General features: G+C 47.5%; 1 protein-coding gene across 1 annotated transcript in view; it reads left to right on the top strand.

Annotated features, from left to right (window-relative positions):
* LOC138492039 (poly(ADP-ribose) glycohydrolase-like) overlaps nt 1-16,144 on the top strand; it is a 1,720,160-nt gene that overhangs the window by 664,645 nt on the left and 1,039,371 nt on the right. Inside the window, exon 8 of the mRNA XM_069618967.1 lies at nt 10,083-10,162. Coding sequence (XP_069475068.1) covers nt 10,083-10,162 — 80 coding nt within the window. The remainder of the gene's footprint in view (nt 1-10,082; nt 10,163-16,144) is intronic.

The raw sequence follows: 16,144 nt of genomic DNA, 5'->3' as shown, positions 1-16,144 counted from the left end.
CCAGCCATTAAAGGTAAGCCTGTCCCTGTAACAGAATTGTTACAGTGTTGGTGTGAAAGGGGATACAATGGGCCTCATTACGACCCTGGCGCTATGGGGTTAACAGCGCCGGTAGAGCTGCCGGCGCTGTTAACCCCATAGCGCCTCATTACGAGGTCCTGAGCGGGTCCCGCGAGCGTCCCAGCATGCCAACAACGGGCCCGTCATTAACGGGCCCGTTGTTAGCATGCTCCCCATTCCCATTGAGCCCTATGGGGGCTCTAATGGGAATGGGGATGTACCGGGTCCGGGTTCCCTGAAGGGGGAAATACCGGGCCTGCCTAGGTCGGAATGGCCCGGTATTTCCCCATTCAGGGAACCCGGACCTGAGTTTGGAGGCAGCCATGGCCTTAGTAAAGGCATGGCTGCCTCCAAACTCGTAATGAGGCCCATTGTATCTCCCAGCACTCCACAAAAGGTGGGGTGTGCTGGTTTCACCAAATAAAATGTAAAAGGTATCCAAACCTCCTTTTTACCCCAGGGAACTGTAGTTCTTTCAAGGTTAGCCAGAGAAGGTTAAAAGGGGAGCCCCTTCGGCAGCCCAGCAACAACAGGCACTTACTGCCACAAAGTTGTCAAAAAGGATAACTTAAAAAAAAAAAAAACAAACACTATGGCGAGTCTAATAAATGACACCCATAAAAAGAGTAAAAGATTCTGTGAGTGTGGAAAAAGGTTCCCACTCAGAGCGGCATAAGGACAAATAATGCACCAGTAAATCGGAAAGTTCTGGGTTTGACACAGGTCAGGAAGATTTACCACGTCTATGAAAATCTTACCTAACAAGGAGCAAATAGAATATCTTTCCTGACATCTAACATAATGGTGAACATTGTGTCACCCAAAAGGAAAGACCGGACTCTCCATTGGTAGCTGTAACAGAGCAGTCAATATTCACTTCAGATGGAACGAAGGTTGGCAGAGAGATACAGATAATAGCAACAGACATCACTTAAGAATACACCACACTGGTATTCTGAAAATGTATTCACTTCATTAGAAGTAGAATAGCCCATTTGAGCCAAGCCACACATTTCAAAACACCACTTAGTAGCCATCGCTGGAAGTTCACCTCCAGTTCTGAGCCACATCAGCAAGGCATTTTGGTTATGCAACGTAGCCCAAATGCAAATCCTTTTCTTCAGGAAATTGTCTTTGTCTTAGAGGGCAGTGCTAATTTATACATAACTTAATCAACCCAAGACAGACTTTTTGCAAGGCTGTCAAGTCTTTTTAAACCCACCATAACTTTCTTGGTGTTTTTTTAAAACATGGCCCAATGCTCCAACCACAAGGCTTTAAGGACTGTACTGCACTGATGATCCCTAATAAGGGTGAAACCAGGTATGTAGTTGTCCTGACAGCCTTGCAAAATGTATTTATTGGGTTGATTAAACTATGTATAAAGTTGCACTGCCCTCTAAGATACAGACAATATCCACTCCAAGATGCGCGCGAGGACGCTCGAAAATGAACATTTATGCAAATAATATTTTATGCACAGGCTTGTGCTACATCTGTAAATTGCAGACTCTGTGAGCCAGAAATCGCTCCGTTTCGTTTTACTCTGCTGTCCTTTGTGCTCCGTTTTGATGTGGAGCTGCCATTCCAAGATGGCCACTCGTTTTTACCCTGCACTGGAGTGCTGGGCCTGGTGCTGCTGGGGGGCATTGATTGGCTGGATCATGTAACATCAGGGCCAATGGGAAGGCCGGCAGGCTTGGCCGGCCCTCCTCACAAGGCCCACTCCTAAGGCCCTGTCTACCGCTGTCCACCGCGGTACGCCGGATCGCCGGCCCATGCGAGTGTTTGTCCACCCCCTGTGAGTATCTGTGTGCCCCCCCTGCCCCCCGTGAGTATCTGTGTGCCCCCCTGTTAGTATCTGTGTGCCCCCCCCACTGCCCCTCCTGCCCCCCTGTTAGTATCTGTGTGCCCCCCCTGCCCCCCGTGAGTATCTGTGTGCCCCCCACTGCCCCCCTGTTAGTATCTGTGTGCCCCCCCCACTGCCCCCCTGCCCCCCTGTTAGTATCTGGGTGCCCCCCCACTGCCCCCCCTGCCCCCCTGTGAGTATCTGTGCCCCCCCCTGCCCCCCGTGAGTATCGGTGTCCCCCCTACCCCCCGTGAGTATCGGTGTCCCCCCTACCCCCCGTGAGTATGTGTGCCCCCCCACTGCCCCCCTGTGATTATCTGTGTGCCCCCCTGCTCCCCGTGAGTATCTGTGTGCCCCCCCGCCCCCCGTCAGTGTCTGTTTTGCCCCCCCCTGTCCCCTCCTGAGATTCTGTTTGCCCCCCGTGAGTCTGTGTGCCCTCACCCTGCTTGCCCCCCTCTTGCTCTGCGCTCCACCCCCCCTCCTCATCTCCATCCTCTTAAACTTCCCTCCTACTCCCCCCTCCTTTTTCTCCCCCCTCTTAGACTTCCCCCTCCTAGCACTTACTCCTATCATCTGTTCCGTGACTCTTGATAGCAGCTTGTCTGTCTCCCCCCCTTTTTGTTCTCCCCCTCCCCCCCTCCCCTACTTTTCAATTTGTCATTGACTTTTTGCTCAGTAGCGTGTCTTGTTCTCCTTCCCCCCTCCATCCACTTGCCCCCCCCTCCCACCCCGCCTCTTGTTACCACCTGCACTGCGTAAATTGTCGTCAGACTTAGTAATGTTACTGCTTGCTCTGTTTTCCTTCCTTTCCATCACCTCTTGCCTTACTTGTTCTATGCACTTGCACTATCAGAAATGTCGACAGGCCTATTATGATAGTTATTTTCACATTCTGTATTGTTTCAAGGACTTTTGCTGAATGTAACTGTATTTTTCCTATGTCCCCTCCCTCCTTGAAGCGCTTTGAAACACATTGTGTATAGGCGCTATACAAATAAACTATCATATCATATCATATCAGAAAAGGATTTGCATTTGGGCTAATTTGTATACCAACAATGCCTTGCTGATGTGGCTCATAACTGCAGATGAACCTTCAGCGAAGGCCACTAGGTGGCGGTGTGGAAGGTGTGACTTGCCTTAAATGGACTATTCTACTTTCTCAATTCTTGTTAAACCCACCATAACTTTCTTTGTGCTTTATTATACGGTTGCACATAAAATATTCATGATAGGGAAAAATAAGTACTCCGGTTACACAGAACGCAGAGCATAGTGCAAGTAAAGAAATCAGTAATTGGCTAATTAAGGCCATACTCGCTCTTTACCCTAAAATGGAAGCCTCAAACCTGGTGGAATTCACAATACATACAGATTTCCACATGTCAGTTAAAGGGCAGAACCCTAAATCACATTATACACATTAATTGCCATAATGTTCAGGATCCAAGGGTACCACAGAGAACTGAGCAGAGGTTTCCTAGTGCATTCAAAAGAAAGTATTAAAGTATTAAACCTACTCACATGGCACAGATGTAGTGACCAGTAGAACACAATGTCCTAGATAGCCAAGGTTTCTACAAAAGCCCATGATATATACGAGTATGACAGTCCCTAGGCCTAGAAGGGCATATTCAGGAACGTCATTTAGGGGTCGTCAGAGGTCGCAGCTGCAACCTCTGAGGTCTCCCTTGCTACCCCTGTGGTCTCCCTTGCTACCCAAAAAAAAAAAGTTTAAAAATTATCTTTTTTTATGTGGCTCTTTGCTTCTGGAGTGGCTGACTTTCTGGTTCAGGCCTCTTAAAAAATAAAAAAGAACAGGGGTTCCACAAGTCTAACACTTTCAGCAGTGACCCTAAATAACAAAGAATAGGAATACCAAACAATGTGCCTTTCTTGAATTCTATACATTAATTACTAGACTCATTAAAGGTTTATTTCAGGCAAACTTCAAGATTTGAGTCACTGATTTAGTCTGTTCTTAAACACCTGAACTCAGCCTTTCATCCTTCTGAGGCCAATAAATGAGTACCAACACAGGTTGGGTGATATTGTATGTATATCTTGTCTATATAAACCGCTCAAGCGTAAGTGCTATATAATAACACATCATTATTATTTGGCCATCTGGACGTCTCCTTGCATTCACAATAATTTGGTAATATGGGCCTGTACACACTGATATTAACGATACATATGGTGATCCATTCTTGCATGAAATCATACACAAGTGCCTCGAAACACTTGTGTATAGGTGTGTTATAAATGCCATTTCATATCACATTATAGTGATATCGTAACCATCTTTTTCGTAGTGTACTCAGGAACAATGCTATGTGACGCCACTTCCTGTTTGGTCAAGGGGTGAAAGGTCGTGTTAGATCGCTTCCACAATATCACTTCTGGGTGGGGTCGAATCCCCTCACTTCCTGTGATGGCATCGGAGGTCAAGGGTCATGTGATGTCACTTCTGCTACCCCTGGCATTTTGGTGAAATGACGTCCCTGGGCATATTATGCTCCAAGGAGGGAAACGGTAGAAACACAGTGATACAATGTATATTGTAGGCAAGTATGTAATGAAACGATTTAAAAAATCCCTAATAAATCAGGGAAAGTCTCTTAAAATCCAGGGATTGGTGAGGAACTCCGGGAACCCAAGGCAAATTCCAGAAGGGCCACTGTCCAGCTAAGTATTTTGCAGTGTCACTTGTTGGAGCTCAAGTGTTGAGAACAGCACCCCAACAACAGGAAAAGCCATGTAATTCTCAATTTCTTTGCATGGGTACCCAGAAGAAAGCAATTGACCTACGGTGGCAACCGTGGAAACCCAGGGGAAGAGATTCTGTGACAGGGTCAAGACCCAGGAGCAGAGACGCAAAGCGGGATTCGTCCCCAATCTTAACCGATGAAGAAATGCAGTAGAAGGGGACCTGCAGAACCCATCAACTACAGACCACGGGGATCCCTGAGGGTGAGTATCTTAAATAACCTGTCAACCCAGGGTAAGTATGGTACAGTGTTTGCTTTCAGAAAGTTTGTTCCCAGTTGGCGTTAAGCTACTCGCCTTCCAAACATCCAGCATCACTGAATTAGGAACAGGATTTCCCCCATATGTTCCTTCACTTACATGGACTGGCTTCTGCTAGCTCACCATGCTCCTTAGGGGATTTAAACCAAAGCTTTTGGTGGCCAGCCAATCAGGTTGACCCCAGAAACTGGCATGCCCCCACCTTATAGTTTGGCCCTCTTTGGAAGGGAGAAAGGGATGAAGGAAGGGAGGGATAGAGTGAGGAAAAAAAACACCAGTAGTTGTCCCTGATTTGGCAACTACTTGCTGTTTGAATGTGGCAGATCCTTTTTCCATTGGAGTGCGTGGGCTTGCTTCCAGCCTCAATTCTGGATAAGAGGAGTACTTCTTCAGGCATTCTTCTGATCTACATTGGAGCCAAGATTCCTGCGAAGAAGAGCAGCCCGCTGACGATCCGAGGACAACATCTGCAGTAGACCAGCATCCTCTCCAGTCATTGGCCTTGTGAAACCTAGCCAAAGCTCCTCTGATGTCTGTCAAGTTGTCTGATGGTCCCCTCTCAACTTCCTAGTGATGCCTGTCACTCTAGCTGTCAATAGAGGAGTGGTCAAGATAGCTGTCCATGTGCAGAGGCAAGTTCCTGGTACAGTTCTGTTAGGGAATGTCCCCAGAGACTTGGGTTTTAAGGGGGCACTGCACAATGACCCTGTATTAGGTCTCAAACAAGGCTTCCTTAAGCAAGCCTTGGAGCCCACCTAAGCCAAAGGGGAAATCCAAGGCTAAAGGAGTAAATAATCCAAAACTGGAGAAGAAGAGTTCTCCCTATGCCATACCTACAACTGAGGTTGAGTTAGTTGACCAAACGCTTGAACCTGATGAGGAAGAAGGGTTGCCAGAAATTCTCAGTCCCCCGGCACACCCTGAACTGCAATGTTTACTTGTAGAGGGAAGGGGCCTCTAGGGATGAGTTCAGTAAGGGTCAGCGAGAGTATCCATCTCTAGAAGGTCTTCATAGACAGACCTGTTCCCAGTTGGTGGTTGAATCCCATGGCAAGTATATAATCTACTGGGAAGGTATTTTTTTTTTTTATAATGAACCTACAGAGTCCACTGGAAGAGACCATAAGAGAGACCGTAAGAGGATGGTGGTCCCTCAGCATGTGAGGCTCTTCAGCCTGCAGTTGGCACATGAAGTACCCTTCCTGAATTGCCCAGTACCAGAGCTTCATTGCCTCTGTGCACAGTAGAAGCAACCCCACACCCCCTCTTTTGTTGAGGTAATGCATGACCACAGTGTTGTCCGTCATTATCAGAACATTTTTACCCCGTACAGAGGGTAGGAAGGCTTTCAGCGCTATTCTGATTGCCCTCAGCTCCAAAAGGTTGATGTGTAGTTGACTCCGATGGAGACCAGCGACTGCTGATTGTCAAGCTGTTGGCATGGGCTCCCCACCCTCTGAGTGAGGCTTCCACCACTACAGTAATCTCCGGCCATGGTTGCCAAAAATGTTATCCCTTCAGAATATTGTCCTCGCTGGCCCACCACAGAAGATCCTGTGCAACCGTGCTTGGAACCTGAAGGTGGTCAGTCATCCTTCTTGAGAACTGGGACCATTGAGTTCTTTGAGCCCATTGAAGGGATCTCATTCTCAGGCGGGCTTCTGGCACCAGAAAAATGCAGGATCCCATGAGGCCGAGCAACCTCAGGAAATCATAGGCCGGGAGATTCTGGGCATTTTGAAATTTGTAAACCATCTGAACAATGTCCTGAGCCCTCGTCTTGGGAGGCAAGCTCTTTCCCAACGATGTGTCTAATACCGCTCCGATGTATTGGATCAGTTGAGAAGGTGTCACCTGTGACTTCTTTAAATTGAGGGAGAAGCCCAGTTTGTGAAGGCAGTGGCAGGTGACTTTAAGATGATCCAGTGTCTGCTCGGGAGAACATGCCCTGATCAGCCAATCGTCCAGGTAGGGGTAGACATGAATCTCCCCTCTTCTGAGATACGCTGCCACCACCACCAATTTGGTGAAGACCCTCAGGCGGAGGTTAACCCGAATGGCAGGACTCGAAACTGATATGGCAGCTGCCTTTGAGGTCTGCAACCTCTCAAGGCTCTCGTCAGCCTTGTTGCCAAAAAGGTGAGACTAGTCAAAGGGCATGTTAAGAAGACGGGACTGTACATCTGGTGCGAAACCCGACTTCCGCAACCATGCAAACCTGCGCATAACTGTGCTAACAGCCATGGACCTGCTGACTCTGTCTGCAGTGTCCAAACCAGACTGAAGGGATTCACGCATGGCCTCCTTGCCACCTTTAATGATAGCTAGGAATCCCTCCCTTTCCTCCCCTTCTGGTATGTGCTCCGTCTCCATGGAGATGCACTCCCAAAGAGTGTACGAAAATGTGGCCAAGGCACAAGTGGAGTTGGACGATTTTAGGGCCATACTCCCAGCTGAAAATACCTTTGTGTGCCCATCCATCCACACGCTTGTCGTTCCTATCCGGAGGGATGGTAGGGTACGCCACTTTGTTAGATGTAGCCGTGGCTGCCTGGGCCAGCAAACTCTCGGGAGTGGGGTGTTTGGACAGATAGCCGGGGTCGTTACTGGAAGGGTGGTATTTTCTAGTGAGGGATTTATCCACAGCTGGGATAGAATCCGGGGACTCTCAATTCTTGGCCACCCTATTTTGTAAGGCCACATGAAATGGTAAAATTGGGTCAGTGGGCAGACCTTGATGTAGAATGTCTATCGGATCATCCTGAATACACTGAGCTGGTAGTCTAGCACATCCTAAATACTCTACTACCTTTGACATCAGATGCCGGTAAGAAGAGTCAGCATGTTCGTCCGGCTCCGGTTTTCCAAATTCAGTCTTTGGCGATGTATCCACACCACTAGCATTATGTAGTGTATCAATAAGGTAATTAATTTTCCTCTCCTCAGAGATCAAACACTCTGGCACATTAGGAGTGCCAAACTCTAGACCAAATGGGACCTACTCATCCTCAGATCCTTCCTGTTCTTCAAATATTGAACATAAAGATTTAAAGTACTCCTTTCTGGATAAGATCTTTCAGGAGGAGTTGGTTTTGTGGAAGGTTTTGATTTAGGAGCTTTTTCTTTTGCTGCAACATGCTAAGAGGACTAAGTTGGAGCTTTAGAAATCTTCGGCGCCAATGGCTTCGGTGTCGACGTCGACAACGGCGTAGATGGAAATGGCGCCAAAGGTGGGAAAGGCTTCGAGGTTTCGGCGCCCACCTTCGAGGATTTCGCCTTGTATGGCGTTGAGGACATCGAGCGCACGTTATGGCTCGAATGACCCTTCTTTATCAGAGACCTCGAGGGCTCACTATCGGTTCTTCTTCGATCACCCGGGCTCAAGGGCGCGCGTGTGTCGGGACGGAAACACTCTTGGCCGGCTTCCGAGGAAGGCGCGGACCGAGGCTTGGTATTTTCAAAAACTTCCATCATTTTCAAACAAAATGCTTCCCACTCTTCGGAAGAAGAATGTTTAGTGGGGCATCTAAACTTACTTGGGGATTCGTCTAACGACAATGAAGATGGCGACCGATGGCATCGCTTCTTCGATTTTTTTATTTTTATTTTTTTATCGAAGATGAGTGGCGGGAGCCACTTCGGGATCTCGACCTTTCTTTGCTTTTGCGTCGAAGAGAATGAACTCCCGACTCGACGGTTGAGGATCGGTTGGGTTTGGATTTGCAACCCACCTGCAATTTCCCCTACCTCTCTCGCAGGGCTTTGCCCATCATCGCCTGACACTTCGAACAGTCCTCCGTGCTACTTGTACACAGAGGCCTTTGAGGGACATCGAGTCGACGCCATCGACGCCCAGCGCCCTCTGCCTAAACTTGTTCCGCCGAAGCTGGACGACATTATCAAAGATGAATACGTTGGAGGACACAATCCATTCGAAAGATAACTTCCCATACAGATTTTAAGCAAGAAATCAAGACGCACCTCTTCAAAATGGCATAACGGAACCTCCTCTATCCGATATCTCTGAACCAATCTTTTTTTCATCCCCATTATATGTGCCCTGAGACCTAAGGGTGAGTGGCGTGTTATAAAAATTAAAATAAATAAATCATATTACCTACCTGTAACTTTGTTGAATATCTTCTGGAACGTTTCACCACCACAAGAACTCTTCCTACATCAGCACCTTTTCCTAAGAAGAAGCTTTGTGACTTTTGGGCACAAGGCCCCATCCATCATAGGGATTGGACTTATAATGTTAGTGTATAATTCTTGTAAATTGGTTTCATTCTACAGGCCAGATTCTAGAAATCCATCCTAACTGGGCACAATGCCAAACACATCTTGGGGCTGGACTTAAGAAGACGTTACTGGGTGTGTGCTGATTTGAACTATTCTGTCTACTTTTCCTGGATCTGATTACTCACCTGTTGAACACTAGTACATAATTCATATGCTAATCTATTTCTAAGGATGAATGTATATGTAGGTTATAAATGGTTTTTGATTGCATTACTGACCTGTGGTATTTAAATGCACAGTGTGTTCCTAAAGGCCTAATAAATAATTGTGTACTCATTGTAGCTGTTAGACCACCCTCACACTTTACCCTGAGATTAAGCCTTGACCACTTGTACACCTACCTTGGTTGGGTTTTGGCTGACCTCTTAGTCTCTTCCCTCTTTACCATAAATAGGGTGACCTCATAAAATCCTCTCCCTAGGTGCCGATTTTAGAAATCCAGTTGAACCTCTACAATTGTAAAATACAGGGAAGAACTGCAAAAGTTAAATCTATTGGATTTGCCAGTGCCTGGTTTTTCCTTTGGTAAACAAGACTACATTGTGGCACTACAGAGAACATGTTAAAGAATACCTTGTACGAGAAAAAGGTTTTGTGAATCAGCCCCGACTGTCCTCTTCCGAACGTAGGAGGTAGATGGAATAACCATGAATGTACAATTTATTTTTTTCATAGCCCTCCCACTTCCTCGCTGTTGCAAGTCAGTTTACATTTGAAAGGCTATTATGCTTCCTTCGGAAGTACAACCTTGCTTACTCTCTTTAGAAGCGTGATTAGAAAGTGTGGTGCTATTAACTGTGGTCTTTTTGTTGTTAATGCTCTGGATCAATCTCACCTTCAGGTTGTTTGACGAAGAGAATTCCAGCAAGAGGGAGAAGCTGCGGGCTATCTTCTGCTATTTTGATCAAGTTCTAAGTCAAAGTAAGTTATTCAGAGTGTGTTCACTCTCATCACACTACATGTAATTAAGAAGTCAACCAAGACTAAGCTCTCTTCTTTCTCTGTGGAAGACAGTGTCTGATAACATGGTCCGCATCCCGCATGTGATCAGGATAGATCGATTCCTAGCTGATGGGAACTTCCCTCTTGCCGTAACAATGTGATAAACATCTGTGACCTCTGTGTAATTTCTCACAGTGGCCTGTATATGAGAAATGGATAGCTGCTACAGCCCAGTTGTACTGTTACGATCTTAAAGAATTACCAGCCCCTAGGACCACTTATCACACATCTAGAATCTTTGACCCAACTTTTAGAGGAGTTTCCTAAAGTCTACCAGCAGGTGAGACTCTATAAAACTATCCCTTGCTATGCAGGCCCCAACTCTTAGTGTAGGTCTGTACTACCCAAAGACTTGGTAGATTTGCAGAGCAGCTAGACTTATTTTATGAGGAGGATGTGAGCTGTAGGTAAGTACAATGAACCCAGTCAATACATTAGTCCAAAGAAACTGTTACACACTGGTCGTTTTAATAGAATATGCATTTTTTTTATATACACAAGGCAAGTAAATACTATTTTGAACTAACCAATACAAATAGAAAGCATAAGCAACACTTTTCAGCAATTAACAAAGTAAAATGACAGTTCCACTGCTTAACTAATAGTGGCTTGCACCAACAATTTGCACAATGAGAGGCAGGCATGGTATCAAGAGAGATGACACAGACAATGGATGTATATTTCTAATCAAAACTTTATTAAATATCAGGATGGTATAATGCCTAACTAATCTTATGCTATGGTGGGATTGTCTCATCCTAAATAAATCTAAGGAAAGTCTGTGTCTTCAAGTAAAAATCAAAAGTCTGTCTGTGTCAAAACCTCTGCTTGTCCTCCCAACTACAACAGAATCTAGTGTGGAAATGTTCTCAACCAAATATAAGTGTTGAAGTTCAATACAACTCCAATGCAACTTCATTTCAAGGAGGTTTGATCACTTTATGAAGTTACATTCTGTAAATTCACAGGTATTACAGTTTGCATCAACAGAGGGTCTTGGGGTTCCCTTCCCCAAGTTCAAATGTAACCAAGTTCATATGACACAGGGATCTTGGGACACCCTTCCCAAAGATTAACACTCCCCAGTTCTTTGGTTCTAAGGGTTTTTCCCAAGAATTATACTGAGCCGTTGACTTGTTTCCTCTGTTCACAAATTTACAAAAGAATACACCTCCACTTGACCTTTCCTTTGGTTAGCTTCACCAAGGGTACTCACTTATTTGCTGCTTTTCCAGTATTTAGTGGTTTCTGGTCCAGGCGCAGTTTTCAGACCACACCGTCCACCCATCACAGGACATGCAACCATAAGTTTCCCCAAAGGCCGTTGTTCAGTAATATTCAAGACAACTGTTCAAAGTCCTTATATGTCTTGCACATTTTTCTTAAGGTGTTGTTCTGGCAGTGGGTTACTTGATTCATTTTATTGTCCCAGAATTTTTACGCAGTCTTTAACATTTTATAATTTGATCAAGTAACAACTTTCTTTTCATTCAATTCTTCTTAAATGCAGCATTCACTTGGTTTCACTCATACCACGACTTTCTTGTCGCCCAATATTCTGTAAATGTAATGTTGCGTTGTATTTCTCAGGATAACACCTTTCATTTGATTTGATCTTCAATAAATGTAGTTTTGAGCTGTGCCGACTTGAATAGCACCTTTCATTTAGTTCTGTAATCAATAAATGTAGTTTTAAATTGTGCAGCACCTTTCATTGGGTTCGGTATACAATAAATGCAGTTTTAAGTTGTGCGTGTGTTTTAAATAACACCTTTCATTTAGTTCGGTCTTCATTAAGTGCTATTTTGCATTTCTGCTGTGGACTGTTACCATTTCCATGGTCCTTTGGAGCACCCCGGCGTTCCTAGTGTCTCCTGAGAATTACCAAGGTCTCTGCAGCTCCGTTCAGCGACTTCTCCCCAAGTGGGAAAACCAACTTGCCAGTTCGCTCCAATCAGCTCTGCTGGCCTTCATGCTTGGCTCTGCCTCTGCTACCTGTACGTCTTCCCTCACAAAGAGTTCCCCAGTCCTGCACAGTCAACTCGGCAAGACTCTCAGGATCTCTGTCGGCATTTCAGCTTCTTGCTTCTCAGCACAGCAACTCCTTGGGTCTCTGTTCCTTCTGCGACTGCATTTCTCATGTGCTTCGGATTTCCACCTTTTATACTGTTCTCTACTACTAACAGGATGCAGGTGAAACAAGGTGTTGGGTAAGAATTAGTGCAATTCAACTGGTGTAGGACTGCACAAAACTGATCACCTTGGTTTTAGACCCACCTTTTAATATAGGCCTGTACTACACAGGTTGGTAGTGTGAATGAGCAGCCAGGCTTATCTTAAGAGGGGGTAATATGAGCTGTAGAGCTGTGCATTGAAACAAGTAAATACAAGTATCCGATTAAACACTTAAAGTTAAAATACCTTATTTATATATACACAAATATTTCAAGGGGATTGTGTCCTCCGATGTATTCCACATCTATGACAGGTAATGGCCACAGCTGTGCTGCTTTGGAAAAGTTCAGCAGAGGGCGTCCTGCGTCGATCCGTTGTCCCTCGGGGGCCTCCGTCGAGCGTCAGCATCACCGGATGTTATATATAGGACGCATGGCTCCCGTAGCCTCAGTTCTGTTTTTTCCGCAAACCTGTTTGCTTTGGAATCTCGGCGCGCCCAATTCTTCTCTTCGATAGCGATGTCTTCTTCTTCTACTACCCCAAAGTCGGGCTTTAAAAAATGCCGGGACTGCGGTTCGAAGATGTCCATCATGGACCCGCACGACATCTGCCTCTGGTGCCTCTGCGACAGCCACGCCGACGACTGCGATGATTGCCAGTCCCTGAGGTCTAAGGCCTTGCGGGAAAGTAAGAAGAAATTAAAGGTAGGTAGGGTGTCTAAGCCCCATAAATCGAAGTCTGCTGGGCTTTCGACCGATGACTCGACGTGCGACTCTCCGTGTCGGCGAAAACCAGGGGGTCGCGGTCTCGGAGTGGTTTCCCACATTCCTCTGCTTCTTTGAGGCACTCTAGGAAGCGCCGTCACCGGTCGCCTTCCCCGTCCTCGTCGGAAGGACTCCGCCAGACGTTTGACTTGTCCCACCAAGTCTTCGTCGGGGGCCAAATGGGATGCATTCTGCCAGCAGATGATGGCGATTTTCGAATCGTAAGGCACAGTTCTGGCCGCACCTTCGAAAGAAGCCACCTGGGAACGGGCTCGGTCCACCACTCGCACGCCTTCGGGCTCGGGCAGTCGGCGCTATCATCGGGAGCCGTCGATGTCCCGCTCAGTCAAGGGAGATCGCCATAGCCGTGCCAGATCCAGGTCTCGGTCCTCGACCCCATCGAGACCGTCGGAACCTGTGAAGCCTTTGAGGAAGGCGTTGATGCCATCGGCGCTGTGTCCATCGAGGGACACTCTCGGGGCTCTGCCCTCAAAGCAGCCATCAGCGCCATGTCTGCCGAAGGACGCTCTCGGGGCTCCGCCCTCGAAGAAGTTGTCGATGCAGTCGGCGCCTCGTTAGACGATTCGACGCCGATTCCCTCGGCGCCCTTGACGCCGTTTGCGGAGGATTTGCCGGAGGTGCCTGGAGGGCTGTGGAAGCTCTGACGAAGGCTCTCAGTAAGTCTGTGAGGCCTGTTTGTGAGCCCTACTCTGTTCCTCCTCCCAGATTGGATTTATTCCATCCTTTGGAGTATATTTCAGAGGCGGAGGAAGCGTCTGATGATGAGACGGTTGTGCCTCCTGATGTCCCTGTTGACCTTTTGTCGGGGCACAGTCAGATGGAGGAACTCCGTCAGTCCTTGCATGACGCCAGTGGTCTTCACACCTCTCCGGAGATGGAGTTTGGCAGGCCTGAGCCTGGGACGCATGCCGAATCCTCCTATAGGCATCTCCTGTCAAGGGTGACTGAATACTTGGGGTGGTCTGCTCCACCTGTTGATTTTGATCAGGATGATCTGATGGACATCCTGGACCAAGGTCCACCCACTGACCCGGTGTTGCTGTTTCATATGGCTTTGCAAAGGAGGGTGGCAGCGGCTTGGACTGCTCCGGAGAGTCTCCCGGCAGTTAATAAGTTGCTTCCGAAAAAATACTGCCCAGCCAATAGTGACCCCTGCTACTTATCGACGCACCCTACTCCGGAGAGTTTGGTGGTGCCGGCGGCTACGGCCCCCGCAAAGCAAGCTACGTACCCTACCATCCCTCCAGATAGGGACGATAAGCGCTTTGATGGTTGGTTGAAGAAGGTATTTTCATCTGGGGATATGGCGTTGAAGGCAGCCAACTCCACTTGTGCCTTGGCGAGATTCACTCACACTCTGTGGAACTGTGCATCTTTGGCGGCTGAGCATATTCCCGAAGGGGAGGAACGGGATGGTTTTCTTGCCCTCGTGCAAGACTGCAAGGATGCCATGTGCGAATCCGTTCAGTCGGGTTTGGACACAGCAGACGGTGTCAGCCGGTCTATGGCAGCGAGCACCGTGATATGCAGGTTTGCGTGGTTGCGGAAGTCGGTGTTTGCTCCTGATGTGCAATCCCGGCTTCTGAACATGCCCTTTGATGGAGTTCATCTGTTTGGCAGCAAGGCTGACGAGAGCCTTGAGAGGTTGCAGACCTCCAAAGCTGCACCGAAGTCTTTGAGCGCTGCAGTACGTTATCCTCTGCCTTTTCGTCCTAGGGGACAGCAACGGAGGGGAGGTTCCTTTCGGTACTACTCTACCTTTGGTAGATTAAGAGGAGCTGCCAGTCAAAGGGGCCACTGTAGGAGTACCAGAGGTGGAAAGCAAGGTACTCGAGGTGCCAAAGCGGCTCGGGCAGTTGCCGGCTTGCCCTCAGGCACTGCCGCGTCCGCTCAGTTATGAGGCCATGTCCCATGGTTAGCTGGTTGGGGGAAGACTTGCACAGCATCTTGGAGAATGGCGAGCCATTACTTCAGATATGTGGGTTCTTGAGATCATAGCCCACGGCTACGGTCTTCCCTTCCAGCAGAGGCCTCACGACAATCCACCGGGGAAGCTCTCTTTGAAGCGTCCGGATCCGCTCCTTGCGCAGGAAATCCTATCCCTGCTGGAGACGTGATGGAGGTGTTACTTTCGGCCAGAAGGCCAGCAACAAAATCCCTGCACCGTTGCCGTTGGAGAAAGTTCTGCAACTGGTGCAGGGTTCAGAATATGGATCCTTTTCAGTGTTCAATTCCTGTGGTTCTGTCTTTTTTGCTTTCATTAGCCCACAAGGGCCTGCAAGTGGGTACCATTAAGGGTTACCTGGCGGCACTGTCCATATTAAGCGCTCGTCTGAGGAGTGTTCTTATTTTTTGATGTCTCCGTTTCTAAAAGGGCTAACTAATGTGTTTCCACCATCCCCGTTCCAGGTGCCGGGATAGGATTTGAACTTGGTTCTGAAACTCCTAATGGGAGCTCCGTTCTTGTCCTTTGAGACTGTTGGCCTTTAAGACTGTATTTTTGGTTGCGGTTACTTCCGCTCGCAGAGTGAGTGAGTTGCAGGCACTATCCGCCAAGCCACCTTTCACGGTGTTCCATAAGGACAGGGTTGTCCTAAAGGTTCGTCCTTCTTTTCTTCCGAAGGTTGTGTCGGAATTTCATTTGAGCCAGAAGGTAATTCTTCTGGCGTTCTATCGTCCGCATCCTGGTAAGGAAGAGGAGAGGCTCCATAGGTTGGATCCGAGGAGAGCTTTGAGCTTGTATCTCTCACGGATGTCCTGGGTCAGAGTGGACGATCAGCTATTTGTAGGATACTCTGGACGGCGTTTAGGTCAAGCTGTTACCAAGCAGACCTTGTCCAGATGGATCATTTGGACGATCTCTGAATGTTACCGTTTGGCGGGTAAGAACCCTGCGGTAGGCTTACGGGCCCATTCTACTAGGGTGTGGCTGCCTCTACTG

The sequence above is a fragment of the Ambystoma mexicanum genome, chromosome 10, assembly GCF_040938575.1.
Source record: "Ambystoma mexicanum isolate Mex_15411 chromosome 10, UKY_AmexF1_1, whole genome shotgun sequence".
NCBI lineage: Eukaryota > Metazoa > Chordata > Amphibia > Caudata > Ambystomatidae > Ambystoma > Ambystoma mexicanum.
Note: the sequence above shows the minus strand (reverse complement) of the source record. Positions and strands in the feature narration are given on the sequence as shown.